The sequence below is a fragment of the Trichosurus vulpecula genome, chromosome 2, assembly GCF_011100635.1.
Source record: "Trichosurus vulpecula isolate mTriVul1 chromosome 2, mTriVul1.pri, whole genome shotgun sequence".
Lineage (NCBI taxonomy): Eukaryota > Metazoa > Chordata > Mammalia > Diprotodontia > Phalangeridae > Trichosurus > Trichosurus vulpecula.
Genome location: NC_050574.1, coordinates 228,159,344 through 228,183,526, shown reverse-complemented (window position 1 = coordinate 228,183,526; position 24,183 = coordinate 228,159,344). Strand labels below are relative to the sequence as shown.

The window sequence follows — 24,183 nt, the reverse complement described above, 5'->3', positions numbered from 1 at the left end:
ACCTTTTCATGTTTCTCTTGATTCTTGTATTTGAAAGTCAAATTTTCTATTCAGCTCTGGTCTTTTTAACAAGAATGCTTGGAAGTCCTCTATTTCATTGAAATTCCATTTTCCCCCCCAAAATATTATCCTCAGTTTTTCTGGCTAGGTGATTCTTGGTTTTAATCCTATCTCCTCTGACCTTTGGAATATCATATTCAAAACCCTCTTATCCCTTAGTGTAGAAGCTGCTAAATCTTGTGTTGTCTTGATTGTGTTTCCACAGTACTTGGATTGTTTCTTTCTGGCCTCTTATAATATTTTCTCCTTGACGTGGAAACTCTGGAATTTGGCTATGATATTCCTAGGAGTTTTCCTTTTGGGATCTCTTTCAGGAGGTGATGGGTGGATTCTTTCAGTTTCTATTTTACCCAGTGGTTCTTCTAGAGTATCAGGGCTCTGCTCTGAGCACAGTGCAATAGACCCTTCCTGTCAGCCTTCCCGATTGTCTTGGACTGAAAATCTGCTTCACTGTCATTTTGTGGCTTCTGCTGCTCTAGAATTTTAGTCATTTTTTAAAGGTAGTTGGAGGGTTTTGGCGGGGAGGGCTCAATCAGGTCCCTGCTTCTATTCCACCATCTTGGCTCCTCCCCTGATTGGGTCATTTAGCTAAAGGTAAAAGCAGAGATCACAACATTGTGGAGATGTCTTTTACCTGTAACTCTTTCCGATGCGAATAGGTCAGACAAGAATAGAGTTAAAACACATGAAGAAGTATTTGGGTTAAACTTTTGTATTATGAAGCTTCTGAAGGGGAAGAACATGCTTGAAGAACTTGCAGATACAGTGGTAAACAGAAGTGTGGCACAGCAGGAGATAGGCAAATGCTATCCCAATTTTCACAAAAATGGAAAAAGATGGTTACTTTGAACTATAGAAGAGCAAGCTTGATTTTCATTTTTGGTAAAATTCTAGAATGAGTTATTTAAAGGAATGGTTTTTGAAAACTAAGAAAGGAGGAAATAATCAAGATGGAATTTGGGATTTGAGTAGGGATAGTATTGGGTGACTTTGGGGGTATCTTTTTTTTTTTTAATGGAAACTCATTTATTAGGAATCCATAACTGGGCTAAGAGCTGGGTATACAAATAGAAGAGCAAGAGAGTTCTTGGCTCTTAGAAGCTCACATTCCTTTTTTATTCTGAATGTAATACACACTTGAACTTAAACACAAAATAAAATGAGCATTTTTATATACATACTAGAACAAAGGATCATATATGAAACTGAATATTATATACCTTTTCAAAAATATAAATTCAACATATAACTATCAAAGAGGTTTTATTTTTTTCTGATACTTTTTGGTCTTATTTCTGTTCTGCAGTATCTTCTCATGCTAGAGTCTATTAACCTACTAAGAGAAAATGGATCCCCACCACCACCACCCCCAGAGATTTTTAATGAGAGCAAAAATAGTGGTCTCTTTTGAGTTGTTTAATAAGTTGTTGTTTTGCATGGAGACAAAAGCATGGCCTAGATGATTCTTTGGTATGCCTGCTGATTGTATACTTTTTACAAAATTCAAGACTTAAAACCAGCCAATAAGTTTCAGAGAATATCTAATGACTAAGCAGTAATGAGTTGTGTGTGTGCACAAATGTGCAAAAATATGGAGAGAATAAATAATTTGTGACTTTGACAAGTCTTGCTTAAAGCTCTTGTACTGTGGCTCAAAATTGAATAAAAGAACATTAATTCTGACTGACTTTACACAATAAATGAAATCCCCTAACTTTACCTAGATGTAGTGGAAGTCAAGTTAGCATTCAGTATGAATGGGTATTTCTGTATTTACCACTTCACTGTGTTATAGCTTACATTTAAATTTTACCAATCTCTTTGCTCATACCAACCCCATGAAGTAGATCAGATCATTATCCCCATTTCGCACATGTGGGTGACAGATGTATATATGTACTGTGGTAGGAAGTACAAAGTAAAAATGAGACAATGTGTAAATGATTCATGATGTTTAGATTTTCATTTTCTTAAGAGATACGTAGTAATAAGATGAGATATTTTGTCAACAAATAAATCAGAACATACTCATTTATATAAGTTTTGCCTTTCAGAGTATTTGTCTTGCGTTCATGTGGGAGAGTTAAAAACAATATGGTGATTTGGGGGAGAAACATAATATGCTTAGATTTGAATGGACAAGAGATCCTTGATTGTGAAAGAATTCTGTTTTGCCAGAGTTCTTCATAACCCTTGTTCTCTAGCTGGCAAGATAGCACTGTTGGCTAACAGAGTGTCCTGACAGCAACCAGGAACTCCCAGTTTATTGTATTTTTCTAGTTTGGGGGAAATCTACTTTTAATTCTTTTTAACTTGCTTGAAATAGTATGTTTACTTTTATCTAGTGTCTTAAAACTTTTGGGTAAAAGGCACAGGCTTCTGAAGATATCACATCAAGAAGAGAGGTAATATTATGCCTATAAGTTTATAGACCAGCCACTGTTTTTGGCAGTGTTGAGTGGTTCACCATCATTTCCCCTATGAATTGGTTCATTTTCCAATTAAGAATAGTGAAACTAAGGACCTATGTGAGTTATGTGGCAGGTTAAATCTGGAAGACTTCTGTTACATTAACGATACTAGAAATATATAACTTAAGCTTTGGCCAACTGGCACTTTGGGACACATTATTTGACCTTTAGGATTGTTTCTTACGATTTGGTCATATATAATTTTTTTTCCATATAGAAATTTCACTATGTCTCTCTTAAACAGCAGAATAACTTAAGAGCAATTGAAGTAGAGTAGACAAAAAGAAAAAGTGTGATGTTGGTAGTAAATTATGAACTTCTTTATAGGTTAAGAAAAAAATCGAAGTTATCTTGGAAAACCGTTTCTCCTTACCACGTTCCCCTTCTTTAGCAAATGGGGTAAATGGACTTAAAGTACACAGTTCAGAAATAAAACTTTTTGAAAAATGAAGAAAGTGTAAATTAATTCAATGCCAAGTTATACATGGAAGTTATATGGGATTCCATGCCCTCTTGGGGAGGGAGGGAGAGGGAGGGAAGAAAATCTGGAACTCAAAATTATGTAGAACCGTGTGTTGCAAACTAAAAATAAAAAAAAAAAGTCCAAAAAAAAAAGAAAAAAGAAAAAAAATGAAGAAAGTTATTGAATAGAAATGACCCAAATGAAGATGAATTTTGAGGGGAAAGGGAGATTACTTAAATTGGTTTTGATTAGAGATTTCTGTGGTAGCAAATTAATTGGCGAAGAACTGAAGTTTATTTGCTGAGGAATTTAATTCCTTCCTGGACCAATGAAAACAAACTATTAGAAAATTAACCTAATATTAGTAGGAAATTTAAAGCTATCATCTTAAGTTTAGAAATGACAAACTTTTGGTATTATAAAAATATTCATAGGAAGTCCTAATTAGAACAAAAATCATTTTACTTACAAAATGAGACTATTAGAAATTTTAAAAATATTGTGTCTAATTCTGTTTGTTTCATGACAGGTGAAACCTGTTAAATGGAAAATATAAATAAAATAAACTTTGACTCAAATGAAGCAAATTCATCAGCATTCTAAAAAAAAATTTGAAAGCAGGGAAAATTAGACTTTGACAAGAACAACAAAATCCTAGTGATATGCTATTGATAACAGAGAATGTCTCATTTTATCCAAAGTACCTTGATTCATATTTATCTAGTATTATCCAAATTAAATATGAATGCCAGATTTAGTTAATAAATAAGTTAATTATAATATACTATTAGATTTCTTGATATGTTAGTAATAAGAAGATACAGAACTTTTATTTTGGTGGAATACTAATCTTTTTAATAGTAAAAGCATGTTTTGAGTTACTACTGACTTGTGGACTTCTTTTGCCTACAAGCATGATTGCATAAAGCCCCTCCAGAGCAGTCAGGCTTATCCTAAGGATAAGAACTTAGGCAGCTTTTCCAACCCACCTCCTTTCTTCATTCTTAGGATCATACATAGAACATGCCCTCCCTATTCAAACATTTTTTTGCCTCATTACGTGACCCATCTGAAAACAACAAAAATAATATTCCTAGCATTGATAGTAGGTAGTTTGTGAATGCTAAAAATTACATATATGCATTCCTCTTTTATTCTTTCCCTCCTTTCCCTGTGTTCCAACTCTTACATTTCAGAGAGGTTTTATTTTCTGTCCTCTCATCTCCCATTTTTTCTCTTTTCAACATTCCATTTGTAAACCCCTGACCCTAATCATGGCTCCGAAAGTAAGAAACTTGTATCAAGGAAAAGGAAAGTCTTAAATTCTTAGATGAAATTAGATATAAACGTGGAAGACTTGTGAAAGTGCCCAGAAATATAGATAATCTACCAAAGTTTCCATCTGCCTACTCTTATCGTGTGTTGTGCTATATGCCAGGTGCTAGGGACACAGACAAAAAGCAAAATAGTTCTTGCCTTTAAGGAGTTTTGAAGTTTTTTTTGTGTGTTTGTGGGGTGGGGGAGGGAGTAGGGGGACTGCAGAAGTTAAAGGTAGGGAGGGATAATGCACCATATACACAGAAATAAGTAAGCACAAGGTAGTTGAGAGAAGATAACACTATTTACAACTAGAAGGATCGGGGAAGACCTCTCAGGTGGCACTTGGGCTGATCTTTGAAAGAAGACCAGAGATTCTGGAAGACGCAGGGATGAGGAAGGAGTACATCCCAAACATGGGGATCAGTACACTAATAGAATCCTTATTTTTTGTTTTCTCTGTTGTTTGGTGTTAGCAATGGTATCATTGACCATGTGTTTGATTGCAGAATGTTTCAGCTACATTGGCTTTTACGGGTTGCATGGGAAATGCAAGAATCATTCACTACTTTCTTTCTGTCAGGAAAATTCATTCCAAGGCCCAAACAACTGATGTGAAATAATGATCTATTTCTACTTTGGGAACACATAGGGAAAAGCTAAACATAGGGGAATTGGAGAGATGTAGCTCTGGTTATAAAAATAAGTAGACTGTTTTCAGTCAGATACCCAAACTTTGAGATTCTTTATGAATAGTAATACATTGTGTGCAAGTTGTGTTGTTAAAAGAAATAGATAATTGAAGCTGTGTTTGAACTTCATGTTATCCAGTCCATACTTAATTGTTTCTTGACCTTCTTCCTTTTCTCACTTTTCCCTTATCCTTTATTCATTTACCATAAATAATGTCAAAATAATCAGAAAAGGAAAGTAATAAAAACTATATAAAACAACAAAGTGAATGCTTGAAAAAATCATTTAATAAAATTACTTTCTTTATATACCTACATCTTAGAGTCTTTTTTGGTAGGGCTTTTTTAGTTTTTTGATAGTAGTAAATTATGTTTTTGTTTAAATTTAGTATACAATGTGTGCAGTTACCTAGTGTTTTTTTTTGTATAATAAAACATTATACCATAATGTAGATATAATACATAATAAAACAAGTGTGTGTACTCTGTAAGGTAAAAGTGAATAAAGACTGAACACAATCTTTCATGCTACATCTGTCGAAGTCGCTTCTATGTTTGACCATCACACAAAGTAATTTTTCAAACTTCATATCCACCTTGTGGGTAATATAACTGCATGAAGCAGGAAAGTATTAGTTTATCTTTTAAAGCCCAATGTTTAAAAAACTTGTTTTAAGTATGCTAATTCTTGGGAAGGTGAGAGGGAGAGAAGCAAATGTTTACCTTGTTTTGTATTTAAGGATAAGAATGAAGACAAACCTATGAGAATCCTTTGGAACTTGATCTTTGAGTTAAAATGTAGGTCAATTTTAGTTACGTTGCTTGTGACATCTTGTCCTGTAAAGCATTTTGAAGTAACAAAGTTTTCTGATTTAGGCCTATAATTCTTTCTTTTCCTTTGTAAGTTGTATTAATGCTTTTTTTAATGTCACTATCATTTGTTAGTACTAATTGAGCTGGTAGAGGCTATCTTTCCTCTTCATGTAACTAAGGAAAACAGTTAAGCAAAATTTATCACTACTCCAGTGGGTCTGACAGGCAACATTTCCTTTAGCCCTCTAACTGAGGGAAGGGGATAATACGTTTCATTATTTTGTCTTTTAGGGCCAACATTGGTCATTAAATTAAATCATTAAAGCTTTCTTAGCATTATTCTTGCTTATATAATTAAAGTTATTGTGCATGATATTATGATTTTGTTTTTTTCACTGCATCAATTCACACAAACTATGTTTATCTGAATTCTTTATATTCATTATTTCTTAAGGGAAAATAATATTGCATTACATTCATATACCATAATCTGTTCTCATTTCCAAATTCCTGGGTACTCACTTTGTTTGCAGATTTATTGCTACCACAAAAAGTTCTGTAATGAATGTGTCTGTATATATGAGACCTTTGTTTATCTCTTCATTCTCCTTGGAGTTCTGACAGTGTCATACTCTTTGACACTTGGTCAAAGAGTATGAAAAATTTAGCAACTTATATTATTTTAGTTGTTTTCTAAAAAAAAACCAATTCACAGTTTTCAGCAACAGTGTATTTATTACTGGGCTTGACTTCCGACGACCAACATCAACTAACATTGAGTTTTTTAAAATAACATTTCCCAATTTGATAGATGTGAGGTGAAACCTTAGGAGTTTTAATTTGCATTTCTTTTTAGTGATTTGGGGCATTTTTTCCCATGTGGTTGTTGATAGTTTGCATTTCTTCTTTTGACTATTATCAGTTCATCTATTTTGACCACTCATCTGTGCTGTAGTTATTTTCTTCTGTGGTAATGCAGTGCCTAATAAATAAATAAATAATGTAAATAATATAAGTTAATCTCTAAAGCCAAACAAGTTTATTTTTTTAAAAAAAATTATAAATAAATTTAATAGCACAATTTTTGTTTTTATATCATCCATCTTTCCTACTGTATCCTTTCTTCCATTCTCTTGTCTCTTATCTCCTCTTCCACCTAAAAAAAGCCTAAAAAAAGGAAAAATGATGTTATACAAAAGTAATCGTATATATAGGGGAACATGGTCCCTTACCTGCAAAGAAACAGGAAAGTTTCTTTTTTTTTTTCCTGTATCTCTTCTTTGCGGCCAAGCATGAAATAAATAGAATTATAAAGGAAATCAATTATATGAAATATATTTATCAAGATAATTTAAAAAATAAATTCATAGACCCCAGATTAAGAACCCCTACTTCATGGTCTCATCTTTTTCTTTTTCTTTTTTTTTACAGTGCTTTTTCTTAACTGCTTCTAGCTCCATTACCTACCACAGTGGTTTCCCCATTTCCTGAATCTACCACTTAGAATAAGTACTGCACAATTTGGAACTCAATTGTTTTATATTTTTTCACCCCACTTAAATTGTAAGGCCCTTGATGATAGGGACCATGTCTTAAAATTTTGTGGCTTCTCATGTGAAAATGCTATTTGTATTATAATTGATAGATTTTTACACTCATACTTATGACTAGCAGCCATTAAAATTTGAAACTTTCTTATTATTTCCTTATAGCACTTATAAATTGGAGGTTTTAGAAGTTAATGCATTAGAATTTGACTTAGGTTTATCTGTATTAGCTGTTTAAACCATCCATTTGAAAGTTATAATAAAGTAGATTTTATAGCTAGATTGAGGGCCATTGGCTATGTATTCTAAAACTCATTTTTGATTGTATTGTACATAGTGTTTTTTTGCTAATATAGATACAACAATTGGCATGCTATACTACTTTCTGTCCAATGAAATCTGATTCCCAACTATTCTTTTCTTTAGATATTAGGATCAAGGAAGAAGAGCCTGATCCAGAAGAGTGGCAGCTCAGTGGTGATTCTACATTGAATACCAGTGATTTAACACATTTGAGAGTACAGGTGGTAGATGAAGAAGGGGACCAACCACATCAGGAAGGAAAAAGACTTCGACGTGTAGCCTGTACCTGTCCTAACTGTAAAGAAGGTGGTGGGAGGTAGGCAGATAAAAAATTCCCATATTAACATATGCTGAAAATGTTTTTTAATAAATAAGAAATTGTTATAAATGTCTCATCTACGTTTGCAAAGCTCAAATATTAATCTACATTTTGTTTTAAAAAGAGAAATGAAGATGATTTTTAATGACTAATCACTAATGACTAATGACACTTGAACTATTTTTTTTCTAAATCCTCCTGAATTATTTTAAGTGTTACTGTCATTTATTATGTCAAAAACTTAAAATGTTTCTTGTAAACATTTTGACTATAGCCAATTCAAAGACATTGTGTCAGTAGATGGTGTTGTTAAGTCCTACATCAAAAACTGGCTCACATACAAAGAGAAAGTTTTTTTTTTTAAGATTTGGTCATTGTTTAGGCCTTGATTGGCTCAGAGTGAATGTAAATAGTAGTTGTTTGTGTTTTGGCCAGAAACCCTGAGAGTCTTCCCCTCCCAGAGTAATCGTTTTTTGGCTAAGTAAAAGAGGCCATTCTCTGCCTCATTTTTTTACTTAGCTTTAAACATTGATTGGGCATGGCCTCAGTCAAACTGAGACCTGGGAAAAACCTTAGATTAAAAATTAAAGCCAAGACCTCCCACTGCATCCAGGGTCATCTCCCGTCATCCTTATCTATAGCTTACCACTTGGCTCATATGGCTCTGGAAGACAAAGTGAGGCTGGTGACTTTGTATAGCCCTCCCTCACTTAAATCCAACCCACTTGCATATCATGGCATCACCTCCTTGATGTCATGGTCCTTTGAGAAAGAAGGACAAACAACAACAGTGATAGTTCTTCTGTACCCTTCTCTGTTCAGACCCCCTCTGCAATATAGTGTGTCAGTGGTGGGCACCATATTATAGAAATGATATAGACAAGTGGGAGGGTGCCAGAAGATAATTAGTATGGTAAAAGGACTGAAGAACATGCCATATATGAGGATTGGTTGAAGGAATTGGGTAGGATGTTTAGACTGAAAAAAAAAGATAAAGGTGTATGTGTTGGTCATGATTACTTTTGAAGTATGTGGAAGAGAGTTTAGATTAGATTTTTTTTTTTTTTGCTGACTCTTAGAAAGGCAAAACTAGTAGCTTGGATGGAAGTTGCAGACATACATTTAGGAAAAACTTACTGGCAAATTAGAGCAGTCCACATTTCTTGCCCTTTCCAAGCACACCTCCAATTCAGAGTATGTTCAGAACATGGGCATGTAATTCAATGATTATGTTTTCAGGTAACTGATTATATTACTAAGTCACCTTTTCAATACATGTTTTGACTCATTAGGCAATCTTATGGTCTGTAAAAATTAAATAAAAGCTTTGTAGGCTGAAAATGACCTGTATAAAATATTGTTAAAAGTTACAATGTCTCCAACAGTTCCTAACTTAATTATACTAATAGCTATAAACAAAAGACCTCTATTTAAAAATATTCTTATTAATTTGAAATTAAACTTATGTTGAGAAAGTCATATTTTATAATCTTTTTAAAAATTCTAAATGACCTTTAAAAACAAAGAAGGAAGGGTATCTTAAGTTTTTTTTGGACAGTGGTCATGTTTATTATTAAATATAATTTTTATTTATATATTTTATATGATGAAATTGGATTTTTTTTAAAATATGAAATTGATGAAATGCCAGTTTCTGATTTCTTTTGTGATCTTGAGTTTTGCATAAAATTGAACATGATATATTGTGAATAAATCTCAAGTTTTGGTTTGAATTTTTTTCTATAACCATGTACATGTGTGTCTGTATCTCTCTCTCTTTTTCTTTTTAGAGGTGCCAATCTTGGGAAAAAGAAACAACATATTTGTCACATACCGGGATGTGGGAAAGTTTATGGAAAGACATCACACTTACGAGCTCACCTTCGTTGGCATTCTGGGGAACGTCCTTTTGTTTGTAACTGGATGTTCTGTGGGAAAAGATTTACTCGAAGTGATGAGTTACAGCGGCACAGAAGAACACATACAGGTTATTAACATTTGTTTTTAATAAATTAAAATGTAGAGTATGAGCCTACTTCTCTGCTTACCTTTAAGGATTATGGTCTTTTTAAAGGCAATAAACATTTTAAAAAATCAGGGTGTTTTTGTTTTTGGTGGAAGTTAAGTGTAAGCTAGTGATGATAAAATATATTCATTTTTATTTTCGGTGGCACCAGTTTAGAAGACATCCATTGAATTGATCACTGAACACTGAATCCAAAGAATTTTACTAGTCTTATTTATACTTTAAAATAAAGTTTATAGTTAGGATCTGTTAAAATCATTGAAGATTTAATTCCATTCTTTTCCTATTAGATTGTTCCTTCTGTTAGCTCTCACAATTAGTTTTCTTCATTCACTCATGACACTCTTTACTGAATAGGTAATGTTCACCATTTTTGTTCACCTTCCACGTCTTCATCATGGTAGATAAGTCATGGGCAACATAACCATTTTATTGGTGGTAGGATGAGAAGAGAAAAAATTTACTCAGTGGTTGGTAGCAAGATTTTAGTACCTCGGTCTCAGCAATATTTCTATCATTATGTTAACCATGATAAAACTGATGTAGGGTTTCTTACTGGAAAGAGTTTCCATCTTTTCGTTTGCCAATGACTTACTGAATGTCTGCAGTGTACTTGTGCTAGGGTACAATGTGGTAATAAAAAGAAAAAAATAATATGCTGTTCTCACCCTCATAGCTTACAGTTACCATTCGTTTAAGGATTAGGGATTTGTCTATTGGTAGTGCAAAGAAAAAGCACATGAATACTTGCTCTGAAGTTTGGATAGTAGTTAAGAGTGGTATAGAACACCTGAAACAATAGTGAAATATGGAAGCCAGTAATCCATTTGAGTGCTTCAAGAATGGGAATTATTTGAATATGTGGGAAAGAGAAATAAGATTGTTTCATGTGAAAGGGAGCATACATGAGCCAAGACCAGAAGTGGCAATGAACCCATGGGACCATAAGAGACAGGTCTCTTAATAAAACACTGAGTCTCTGGGGAAATGGTAGGATCAGAATCGTACAATCAAACTGTGAGCAAACTTGAAAGTTAAGTAGAAGAATCCTAAACTAAATTGTAGGGCTAGTTATTTTCTCTCGTTTTGCTGCTACTTCTTCACTCTCCCCACCCCTCCCAAAAAAAAAAAACACCTAAGATCGTACTGAGGTTTATTTGTTTTTAGCAGGGTACTAGCAAAGTGCTGTATTTAAGGAAGATTCATCTAGCATTAATTTGTAGAATGAATGAGAGAGGGAAACTTTAAATTTTATAATAATAGCTGTTGGAATAAAGTTGGGGTGTAAGGTGATAAAATTCTAAATGAAAAGGTGATTAATAATAATTAGAAGGGACATGTAGAAAGAATATGTCTTTCCAAAGAAAAAGAAACAGGATTTGGTGACTTCACTCGATTCTCTTTAGGTTCTTTGCAGCCCTCTTAAGCCTTTTGTCTTTATTTCAACTACACTAAACCAGTGAATTTTTCACATAACACAAGCTCAGTTATCTGGTTGTGTACAAAAATATGCTTTGTGAAGAAAATACAAATCCCATACTGGTAGACAAGTTACAGGTTCATGGTCTTGGTACTATTACCTTGACCCATATGTTGGGGTTCTAAAAGTTGAAGTCTGGATACTGCTCAGGCTAGTCAGCTCTCCTGCACATCTTTTGTTCTTCTTTCTTATAGTGCCCCATAAGGCCCCTGTTCAGCACTTTTCTTCATAGGTACCTGAACCTTGACTTAGTGGTTTTTCCTTTTCTGGAGTTGCCAGACACTTCCTTATTAGGGTTCTCTTCATCTTTTCTGCTTGGCAGAAAAGAAAGAGGGACCTAGTGGCACAGAGGACAGTGTTCAACCTGGAGTCAGGCAGACCTCAGTTCATATCCAGCCTCAGGCACTTACCTGCTGTGTGACTCTGGGCAAGTCATTAATCTTTGCTTCAATTTCCTTTAACTGCAAAATGGGGATAATACTAAGAGCACCTGTCTCACAATTTTGCTTTAGGATCAGATGGGATATTTGTAAAGCGATTAGCCCAGTGCCTGACACATAGTAGTTGCTATATGAATGCTTATTCCCTTTTCTCCCCGCAGTCGACAACAAATATCTGTCAGTTTCTTGGCAGTCCAGAACCCTATGATGTCATTCTTTTCAAAGTTCATTGTGAATACTTTCCACGTTTCTCTTTCAAGAACTTGGTATCCTTAAACATTTCTTATTTAAAAAAATCCCTCTGAGATTTCTTTTTTCACCGAGTTCACTTACTAAATTTTATTATGTCATGTCACTTATTATAAGTTGACCAAACCCCATAATTACATTTAATGTACCCCTTGACTTCAGATATAAGCACATGTAAAGTTTAAGAACATGGAACATCATAAAATATTTTTTACAGTATAACTTCATAAATATACAATCTCAGAAGCATCTCACATGTAGCAAAAAAAAAACCAAACCACTTGGATTCAAATCCTACTTCAATGACAATCATTTTAACATCAGGAAGGCAAGATTGTGAAGGGTCATCTGGCAATAGGAGTCACAACTCTGGAGCCTAAAGCAAATTATTACTTTCCTTTAGATCTGCTTAAGGGAAGACATAGCATTCTGTTGGGGCCAATGCATTTCCATATTGCAGGAGGAATTTCTAGTCATAGCCTGTTTGTTCATTTGGATGAGGGATATTTACCTTAGTCTTAACTTCTTTCACAGCATGATTAACAGAAAATAGTATTAATTTTATTCATCTTAAGTTTGCATTAAGACAATGTTTTTAAAGAAATGACTTTTTTTTTCCGGCAGGTGAAAAGAAGTTTGTTTGTCCAGAATGTTCAAAACGCTTTATGAGAAGTGACCACCTTGCCAAACACATTAAAACACATCAGAATAAAAAAGGTATTCACTCTAGTAGTACAGTGCTGGCATCAGTAGAAGCTTCACGAGATGATACTTTGATTACTGCAGGAGGAACGACACTTATCCTTGCAAATATTCAACAAGGTTCTGTTTCAGGGATAGGAACTGTTAACACTTCTGCCACCAGCAATCAAGACATCCTTACCAACACTGAAATACCTTTACAGCTTGTCACAGTTTCTGGAAATGAGACAATGGAGTAAATATTACACAAATACTTATTCATTGTGGTTATTTTTATACAGTAGTGAGAAGAATATTGTTCCTAAGTTCTTAGATATCTTTTTATTGATGTGCAAAAATTTTTGGATTGACAGTAACTTGGTTATACATGACACTGAAATGCCTTACTTTGTATGATATTCCATAGTATATTAAAATGGTAAAATTGCATGGGTTTTGTAGGTACTTTTGGAATCTAGAAGAGATGAAATTTTACCAAGTTATATAAAGAGAAAAATGAATTTAACAATGGGAATGGTAGTCTAACCAAATGCATCAATCCTGTGTGGTTTAGTGTAAAAATGAGAACATGTTGGTATTTATCTATTGTAAGATAAAGAAGTTGGTGGATGAAAGAAATCATGTTATGATAAAAGAAATTTTGTAATTTTCTTGATGACTGGAATTTTTATTATGCATAACTGACAAATCAAGTTTCCAAGCAAATGTTACCTAGTGTAGGCTTTACTTAGCTCATCAATTTGTCATTTTGAAGCTAATTATTTTAATTAGGTTAACTATGTACAATATTTTAAGCATTACTCTTGTAAGATTTTGAAAACTACATTTTAACATGGAACTCTAGGGATAGTCACCTTTTAAATCCTGTTGAAAAGCCATGTTTAAGATTTAATTTGCCAAAATGATGTCTTGTTAATATTCTTTCAATAACGAAGTTGGGCAATATAACCAATGTTTAAAAAAAGCTTAAAATGTATAGGTTGAGGCATTTGGGTGGTAAGAACAATGTTGTGAATTATCCCTTTTCTTGAACATTGGAGGACCAAAAATAAGGTGTATTGCGTCTTAGCAGTGATTTTTTTTTTTTTAAATCAAATCTTGTTTCCAAAAACCATCTGTCTGCCAGGGCCTTAAAAGCCATCATGTAAGTTACCAGTAAAGTATAACATATGCAAACATAACAAAAAATCACTTCCAGAGTGACAATACTCCAACCACATGGATATTAGTCATAGAAAACTAGAGGTTTTATGAGTTTTTTTTAAGAAGTTTTTTTGGCTAGGTAGTCAGTCTGCACTTAAAATATCAATCATTTTCCTTTTTTTTTTTTTTTTTTTTTTTGCTTTTTCCCTTAAAATTTATATGTATCCAATACACTTAACTGAAAAACATATATGTTTTTTTATTATGCTGTATTTTCTTTTTATAATTATTGTTTATATTTTCAATTATAGAAAAAATGTACAAAATAAAGTTACATTGCTGGTCTGTAAGTGCTATACCATTTTCCTAAAATGTACACCAATAACTGCAGCAGTTCACCTATTTACAAAAATTTGAAATTCTGTTCATTTGTTATTCTTAAGACCACCTCAGATTTAAAGGCTACCTTATTGTACGTTTAAAGTGTATTATAACAGTGTGGTAGTTAATAAAACACTATTTTTTTTCTTTTGAGTTGCTGTATTCCTATGCCTTTAAAGTAACTGCAGTGGTAAGATTCGTGAAAATTTTGTGGCTTTGATTTTCTTTCAACGTAGTTTATAGTGAACTCATTTGTTTTTAGATTCCAGATAGAGACTGTAATAGATGCTGAGATTATTATGTTGGAAGTGTATTTATTTGGGAAATCTGTAGAGGCATTTTCTAGACATTTGACAATTTGTTTTTGCTTGCCAGTAGTTTTTTCACTATGGGCAGATGAGTTGGGTTTGTGTGTTGAAAAAGTGGGGGGAAGTCTGCCAGCCCACCCACCAGCCCTACACCAGGTTGATCAATGCTAATTTGTAACCTTTACTACTGTGACCTCTGTTATTAGGTTAAGGGAGCACAAGCACCTTGAGAGTTCACTGACAATCATGAATTTGTGTGAAGGTCCAATAAAAAGGTAGTAATGCCTTTAACACCTACCTCACAGGGTTGTTGTGAGGGTCCAATGAGCTGATGTATGTAAAGCATTTTGCAAACCTTAAAGCACTATATAAAAGACAGCTATTTCTATTAAAAGGATGTTTCAAAGAGATATACTTCAGCAATGTTGAAAGAGAAGATAGGAAAGGAATGCAGAAAGTTAAAATCAGTCTGATTTTAAGTTCTTATGGGAAACCACATTTCTTCCATATATAGGCATTGTAGAAGGAACTCCTGGTTTTACATTAGATACATACATATAAATAAACACTATTCATATAGGACAATACTCTTCACAGAGAGGCATCCCCCCACCCCTATCCCAGACAAAACATTACCATGTATATAAAGCTTGAGTTCATATGAAGTGAAAAAGCTATTTGAACCTGGGTTTTTGGGGCTTAACCACTAGTCAACAGTCATTTAGAAATGTATATTTCAGAGAAGTATCATTGTGGTCACAAATAATTATTAACCTTGTGAGGAGAATAGTCACTGGAGCAGAATTTTTTAAAAATCCTTTAAATGTGACTTTAATGCTGTGTGAATTATTTCCTAAGTAAAATGGAAACTTTGTTGTCATCATGTCTCTTTTTACCTATGCATCTATACTGTCATGATAGCATGAGTACTTCAAGGAAGGTAAGTGGTTAGGAATCTTAATGCTGTGTACATCAGATATCTGATGTTTGAGGGCCCTTTGCGGTGCATAGATCTGACAAACTATAGACCCTTCAACTAACTAAGATATCAAAGCAAATATTTAAAAACTAGAAATTTTTGAACCACAAACCAGATGCTACATTTTTCCCTAGCTCTTGATCATTAACAAGATAAAGGGTGGTTTTTTTTTTCCTACCCCACTAAATCACACTAGTCTGAATTTAGGTTGTCACCAAATATAGGCCACACTCCTGAAACAGACTCCTTTTGAAAAGCATTACGTGGACCAGGGTCACATGAAAAAGAGATAGATTAAAGTGTGTTTATTTGGTTTGGACCTCTTAATTTCATTGGTGTAAGGGACCTGTTGGAGGAAGCTCCTACCAGTGCAACTAAAGTCATACCATTTGCAACTGTTTGACAGCTAATGATTTGAGAGTTGTCTGGGGCACTAGAAGGGGTGATGTTCCCAGTGTCCCTCAGGTAGTGGGTGTGGGTGTCATAGCAGGGTTTGAACCAGATCTTCCTGACTTCAAGGCTGGCCCTGCATCCACTAGGTCATTCTGCCTTTGTTCTGTGTCAGATGGGGGAGAAAAACAACAACCTAGATTTCCACAAATATAGTAATTTACTCTCTTAGGAAACACAAAATAGAATCCTTGAATCTTGTTCTGAGAGCAAGCTGTAGTTCAGATATTTCTAGTACAAAATCTGTTTGGTTTAGAGTAGTCCATGTATGTTTTTCCAAGATTTTTTTGATGAAATAACTTGTTTCTGAACCCTTTTTGCTTTTTTTTTAATCACTGGATTCATTGTCTTGTCTTCATTTTGTTTATTTGCTTTTTATTAACGAGATTTATCAGAAGTAACTTTATTCATTGACTAGGTAGCTGTCCTTTCTAACCACAGGAAAAGAGTAAAGAATTACAAGTGTGCCTCAGCTTAAGTAAACACTAAGAATATCCATTTTTACCTGAGAAATCAAAGGGAGATTATTTATTTCTAATGAAATTTATTTACAAAAGAATTTGAGGAACTCCCCTTTTAAAAAAAGATTGTAAAACATTTAAATACAACTTTTCAGGTGTATGTCTATTGGATGAAGTGAGGTAAGTAGCCTCAGTCCTTGTGAAATACAGTGTAATATTTGAGATTTTTGAGAAAAGTACCTATGACCTTAATTGAAGCCCATACACATTACAAAGTGTGCAGTCATTGTATAAAGGAGTAAGTGATCAACTGAGATCTGAGAGATTCCGGCTTCTAGTCCCTGATCTCTTGGCTGCTTTGGTTTTTTACATGGAGTGTTGTACTAGGTGATCTCTACAGTCCCCCCAGCTCTGATAGCTTATCAGTCTTCCTGCAGTAGTCTGGCAATATAGCTACAGGCCAAATCTCATAACTCAAGATGTGAGTGTGATGGCACTGCTTTCATAAATATCCTGTCAAATCTAATGGAATCATGAGTTTAAAAGCTTTGCAGATGTCTTAAAACTAATAACCACTCTAAATGGTGTCCACGTAGAACAAAAGTTCAAACACTATTAAACTAAATTTTGTTGTATATTACTTGAAATAGGTCACTGGCCAGGCCTTAGAGATCTTTTTGCTACAGAAATAATTTTCAGCATTTGAGCTATAAGTATTTGTTACTGTGCAACTATATCTAGAAAGAAGAATCTATAGAAGGTGCTTTGATTTTCAGTTTTTGGCTGCATGAAGTTGGAAAGATTCATTTTTAGTGTGCAATTGTTTTTCTAAATAATACATTTAGGGCTCATGAATGACTAAGAGCACCTATTGTCAGTCAATGAAAAAAAAACTTAAAATAGATTATTTTGGGACTGATTTTACTAAAATGTCGATTTATCCTGTATAAAAAGTAAACATAACATTTCTTATATTGGTTAATAGATATCATGGATCTGATTTGTGTTAATACCATGTGTTGATAGAATATGTGTTTTGATCTTATCTATGAAGTCTTTTAAAATATAATTGTTCAATGGGTAGTTTTGAACTAATGGCTCCAAGGAGAGAGACATAGGGCAATTACGTTAGGTTAAAGAGCTAAGTAGATTCTGACCTTGCTTCAATTAAAACACTTACTTGGTTGTTCTAAGTCTCTTAAAATGGTTTATTATAAGATTGAACATCAATACAATCAAACTTATTTTGCAACTGTTTACATTTAAATAAATGAGATTTATCCCCATAATATGTCAACTTTTCATTCACTCAAGTCTTCATCAGGATTCTTTTAATTTCCATTCATTTTTCTTCTATGGGCATAGCTAGTGTGCTCTTCTGATTCTGCTTTTCTCTGCATGATTTCATAGAAGTTTTTTGCCATATTTCCTTATATCCCTCCTATTGTCAGTGTCAATCTAATAGTAATTATTGAGAAAATTAGGGACTTCCTTACCACACTTAATTCCGTATAATTCCTCCCCTCCTCCCCCCAACCCCATCACTCTTTGTCCCTAAGCAGGGAAGTAAAAATTTAACACTTTTATTAAGTACCTACTATGTTCATTGCACATCTTTTAGGTTCTGGGAACACCAAGAAGAAATAGGACTAATATCCTTTTTCTCTAATGTCAAAGAAACCTAAAATCTAATGGGAAGGGTGGTGTAAGAGGCAGCCTCAGTCATGAAGGTCTGTGATCAAGTTCTATCTCTTATATTGCCTCTATGACCCCTTAAGAATATATGTCCTCTTAATCCCTCCCTCCTTTCCCTAACCCAGGCAATTCTCTTAAGACTCTTAAGTTGTGAAACAATTATAGGTTTGTATTGGTAAAGGATTTCTACCCCAAATGCATACCAATGAAACCAGGCATGGACTCCCCCCCCCAAAAAAAAGTGATGGGGGAGGAGATCTAAGGGGAAGAAAGCTTCTTGGAGGGTGACATATGAGCTGGGTTTTACAACTGGGCAAAGGTTGGGGCAGAGTTAGTTTAATCTTGTGCCGAGTTTAAAATAATGACAACCTGATAAAGGTATCAAGCTAGCATTTGGAAAGATGAGCTTTGTGGCTGAAGGTAGATTTAGAATACATCTTGATAGTAGTGATAACTGCAGCAATGGTAGTAGGTAAGGCTGCCAAGTGAGAGGGTTAGAGAAAAACTGAAGGTTGCAGGAGAAAGTGGTTTCTATGGAATAAACCAGTAAAGGAGAGTACTTGATTATTAGATACAAAGGAAGAAAGAATGTTAGGAAAGATAGGATGCTTAACAGGGCCAAATGCAGCAGAGAAGTCAAGGAAGTGGTTAATAAATGGAGACCCTAAGTTAAAGTTTGGCACTGAGGGGCAGGTGAAGGATTGACAGTCTGAGGACAAGAAGTTTTTGTGTTTTTAATATGTAAGGGAGATCAGAACATGTCTGTAGGAAGAAGGGAAGGAGCCTGTAGAAGGGGAAAGAAAGTCTGATGATAAATGGAAAGGATGAATAAGAAGCAAGGGGAAGAGGCAATGGATAAAGGTGCAAAAAGTTACCTCTGAAGATAAGGAAGGCCAATTCCTTAGAAAAGAGGAAAGGATTGTTGAAGAAAAAGTTGCCAAGGTGTAATAAGAGGTAACTTGCTTCAGTTGGCATTAATCTTTTAAGCAAAGTAGTCAGGGTCTGTAGAGCACAATGGGTTGGAATTGGTTTAAGGAGAATCGAGAACGATTATGGCATATGCTATGTTTTCAATGAAATGTGTATAAAGTGAATGCCCTGTAGCACTGAGCACCCAGTTGCATTTAGGAACCATAAATATGTTTAGGACCCACCCAGCAATTTATGGATTTCCTTTAGCATTATTTCAGATTAGCAGGTACAAAGGTGAAAGTTGAGAGGCTTGACTTTCTTGTCAAGACTGGGTAGGGAGAGGAGGGATGAAACAGTAGTAATAGACTGGGAGAACAGAGAAGGATCAATAAATGGAATCATGTGAAGATCAGGTTCAGGACAAGTCAGGTAACAGGTGACAACAAGAACTGGATCAGAAGAGGGAATTTGAGTTCAAGATCTTGGATATGTTGCTATTTCAAATGATGGGAAGTTCTGAAGTGAGTGTAATAGAGTGGAAGATGAAGGGGGTGAAGAGACTTGAGGCAAGGATGTTAGGCTGTCCCATGTGTCCACTACTAAATTAAGGAAGATGACAGCATGTTGTAGAGATAAGCATATGACAAGGACATTGATGAAGAGGGTGGCATAATGACTTTTTTTGAGCGAGTTTATCAGAAAATAAGAATAATGGTACCTACTTTTCAGGGCTGTTGTGAAGATCTATTGAAATAGTGCATGTAAAGTATTTTGCCAACTAAAAGTGGTATATAAATGCCAGTTATAATACCAACCACTCCTCCTGACCCTGTCACGCAGAGACATTAGAAGTGATTTCCCAATGGAGAGCATTTTGATGGATTATAGAATGTAGGCCCCTAGATTTAGAAGAATCAGGGATCCTAGATCATCTAGGTTGGCCTCCCTCATTTTACCTATGAAAAAATTGAAGCCTGGAGACTTTCCTATGTTCATGGAGGTACCTGCTGACCTGGGATCCAAACTGCCAGACTGTCTGGCTCTAAAAACATCCTTCTTTTCCTTTCACAGTATCTTATCTAGATAACCAGGCTAAAGAGTTTGAATTATTGCCTATAAGAAACATTAAAGTGTTTCCAGCAGAGGAGTGACATAATCAGATGTAAGCATGATAGAGATGAATCTTAGGACACCGTGAAAGATGGCTTGGAGAGTGGAGAGAAATATTAGCGAGTCCCTGCCATTGTCCAGGGCTGTGATAATGAGGGCCTGTACTGTGATGGGAATTAAAAAGGAGACAAGATCAATAGAGTTTGGTAATTGAATAGATTTGAGAGATGAAAGTGAAGAGGAGAATCAGAGAAAGGTTTTGATAAGGGAGGCTGAGTGAACACTGGTGCTACAGACAGTGAAGGCAGAAGGAGGAATGGTCAGAGGAGAGGGGAGGGAAAGGGGCCGAGGGAGCATCGAAGACACTATCTATTGTGACCCTGGGTAAGTCACTCAACCTCTATTTGCCTAAGTTACCTTTATTGAAGAGATGGTGGTAAGATATTGGTCTGGAAGATATAATGGTCAGGAGGAGCAAGGAACATAAAATCCCTGACTTGTTAATTTATACATTATATTGCATTCATTTATAAATATATCCCTTCACCCTCTCCTATCCACTCAATCTTCCCTTTTAATAGATAAAAAACTGAGCAAAAAACAGTTTGGCAAAATGAATCAGCACAATGATGATGTCTGAAAGCATATGTAACATTCCACATCCATAGTCCCTCACCTTTTTAATGAAAGGAAGGGGGTGTATATGCTTTTCAAATCTCTTATTTATTTGTCATTGTAATTATCCAGTGTTTAATTTTGTTTTATCATTCCTTATGCTTTTGTATATGTCATTTTGTATCATTTGCCTAATTATACTACCCTCTACATCAGAACATATAAGTCTTCCCATATTGCGTTGAATTCTTCATGATTATTGTTTCTTTTTGTATAATAATATTCCATTATATAGTTAAACCTTTCACATTACGGGGGCTAGGGGTGTGGTGCCCCCTTGATCTGGAAAATCCATGTAAAATGTTTGGCCCTCCTTATCAGAGAAGAAATCTTAATAATTAAATATAAATATATTGATATTTTACAATACTATCCATATATTTTATGCATTTCTAAGTTTCCAAACTTTCTGTTGTCTACAGGCCTTCACGTATCATCTGCAGTTTCCATCAAACTCCCCCCAAATTCCTATTTAATTTCTCATGCTGACCCATGATATATTGAAACCTCAATGGGGAAAGTAAAAATATGGAAGGGATTAACTGTATTCACTTATTTAGCCATTCCCCATTCACTGGGTACCTCCATTATTTCCAGTTCTTTACTACTACAGAAATGAGGCTATGAATACCTTAGTAACTATTAGATATTTATTTCTGTCTTTGGCATCCTGAATATATGCCTTTCAGTGGAATCTCTGGTTTTGTACATTCCCTTCTTGGCCTTTGAATCAGGCAGTTTCTTTGAGCTGGAGAGAGTTTTGGCATCCTTAGGAAAGTATTTTGTGCTTAAAGCTAAGAGGTGAAAAGAGCTTTGGAGGAAAAATGTAAGGTTATAGAGCAGTCTGAGAATAGAATGGAAGTTCAGAAGGGCATAGGAAAGAGGCAAGCCAGTTTGGAGTGTGTCTGAAGAGAAATAATATTGATCAGAATAGAAATAAGAATATCTTAGGTGGTTCATTTATAACTTGTTGATTTCTTTTTCTAAGGTAGAGTTAAATATTCTATTTCTTCTGTTAAACTGGGCAATTTATATTTTTATACACTTTAATATCTTTATGGGGTAGCTAGGTGGTGCAGTGGATAGAGTGCTGGGCCTGGAGTCAGGAAGACTCATCTTCATGAGTCCAAATCCAGCCTCAGACACTTACTAGCTGTGTGACCCTGGGCCAAGTCACTTCATCCTATTTGCTTCAATTTCTTCATCTGTAAGATGAGCTGGAGAAGGAAATGGTAATCTACTTCAGAATCTTTGCCAAGAAAATCCCAAATGGGGTCACAAAGAGTCGGACATGATTGAAATGACTGAACAGCAATCCTTTTTCATTTAGACTGTCAGTTTTGTTGGCATATAGTTGGGCAAAATAACTCCTAATAATTGCTTTATTTTTATCTCCATTGGTTGTGTATTCACCTTTTTCATGTTTGATATTGGTAATTTGGTTTAATTTAAAAAGAAAGAAGATTTCTTTTTAAAAATCAAATTAGCCAATGGTTTATTTATCATATTGTTCCTCCCCCCCAATAAAATTGGCTTCTACTTTTATTTATTAATTCAATTTTTTAACTTTTAATTTTATTAATCTCTCCTTTGATCTTCAGATTTCTATTTTGGTGTTTAATGAGTATTTCTAATTTATTTTTTTCTAGGTTTTTTTTAAAGTTACATGCCCAATTGATATGATTCATTTGGACATCTTTACTTTTTTATTGAAGTGAGCATTTAGAGATACAAATTTCCCCCTAAGTACTGCTTTGGCCATATCTCAGAAATTTTGATTTGTTGACGCATTATTGTCATTATCTTTAGTTAGATGATCGCTTCTATGATTTGTTCTTTGAACCACTCATTTTTAAGGATTAGATTATTTAGTTTCCAATTAATTTTTAATCTATGCTTCAAGGCTCTTTATTGAATATAATTTTAATTTCTGCTTTTCCATGTTTGTTTCTGAGGTTTTTAATGCTCTAAGATAGGGTCAGTTTTTGTGAAGGTTCCATGTATAGCTGAGAAATAGGTATATGCCTATATTCTTATTTTATCCACTCCAGAGCTATATCTAACTTTTCTAAAATTCTATTCATCTCCTTAACTTTTCTTGTTTCTTTTGTGCTTAAATTTATCTGGTTCTGAGAGGCGTAATAATACCTCTGCTTTTTAAAAAAATTCAGTTGAAGAATAATAGATTCTTCTCCAGTCCCTTATTTTAACCCTGTGTGTTTTTCTACTTCAAGTGTCTCTCTTGTAAACAGCATATTATCGGATTCTGATTTTTAATTCATTCTTCTAAATGCTTCCATTTTATAGGTGAACTCATTCAATTCACATTCAGAGTTATGATTGCTAACTGTGTATTTCCTTCCATCTCATTCTCCTGTATCCTCTTTTTTCACTCTGTCCCCTCCTCAAAAGTCTGTTTTGCTTCTGACTACTGCCTCTCTTAATCTAACATCCATCTTATCACTCCCTCCTCCCTCCACCTTTCTCTTAGCTCCCTCCCTTTTTACTTCCTTGTTGGGTAAGATGAATTCCTCCATACATAGAAACTCCTTGAAGCAATTCAGATGAGAGACAGATTCAAGGACTGCCTGTCTTCTCCTCCACCTCCCCCCATTTCCTCCTCCATTATAAAAATTCTTCCTTGTGTGCCTCTCTCTTTGAGATAATTTCCCCTATTTGTCTACTCCCTTTCTCTTTCTCCCAGTGCATCCCTCTTTCTCACCCTTCCATTCTTTTTTTGAGATAATTCCAACATAATAGACTCACGCTCATGCCCTCTGTCTAAATAGATTCTAAACTGCCTTAATAATGATAAAATTCTTAGGGGTTACACGAATTATCTTCTGCTATAGGAATATAAACAATTTGACCCCTGATGAGATCTCACTCTTCTTTACCTTTTTATACTTCTCTTGAGTTTTGTGTTTGTCAAAATTTCTATTCAGCTTTGGTCTTTTCATCAGGAATGCCTGCTAGTCCTCTATTTCTATTCCCAAAAAAGGTCCATTTTGTATTGCTTGTAGGATTATACTCAGTTTTGCTGGGTAGGTTATTCTTGGTTGTAATACTAGCTCCTTCGCCTCCTGGAATATCATATTCCAAGCTCTCCTTTAGTGGTAACTACTAAGTCTTGATCCTGATTGTGGCTCCACAGTTTTTGAATTATTTCTTTCTGGCTGCTTTCAGT

General features: G+C 34.6%; 1 protein-coding gene across 1 annotated transcript in view; it reads left to right on the top strand.

Annotated features, from left to right (window-relative positions):
* Positions 1-14,559, top strand: part of SP3 (Sp3 transcription factor) — a 48,816-nt gene extending 34,257 nt beyond the window's left edge. The window contains exons 5-7 of the mRNA XM_036744492.1: positions 7,790-7,982; positions 9,776-9,972; positions 12,805-14,559. Of these exons, the coding sequence (XP_036600387.1) occupies positions 7,790-7,982; positions 9,776-9,972; positions 12,805-13,121 (707 nt within the window). The 3' untranslated portion in view covers positions 13,122-14,559. The remainder of the gene's footprint in view (positions 1-7,789; positions 7,983-9,775; positions 9,973-12,804) is intronic.
* The last annotated feature ends 9,624 nt before the right edge of the window (positions 14,560-24,183 follow it).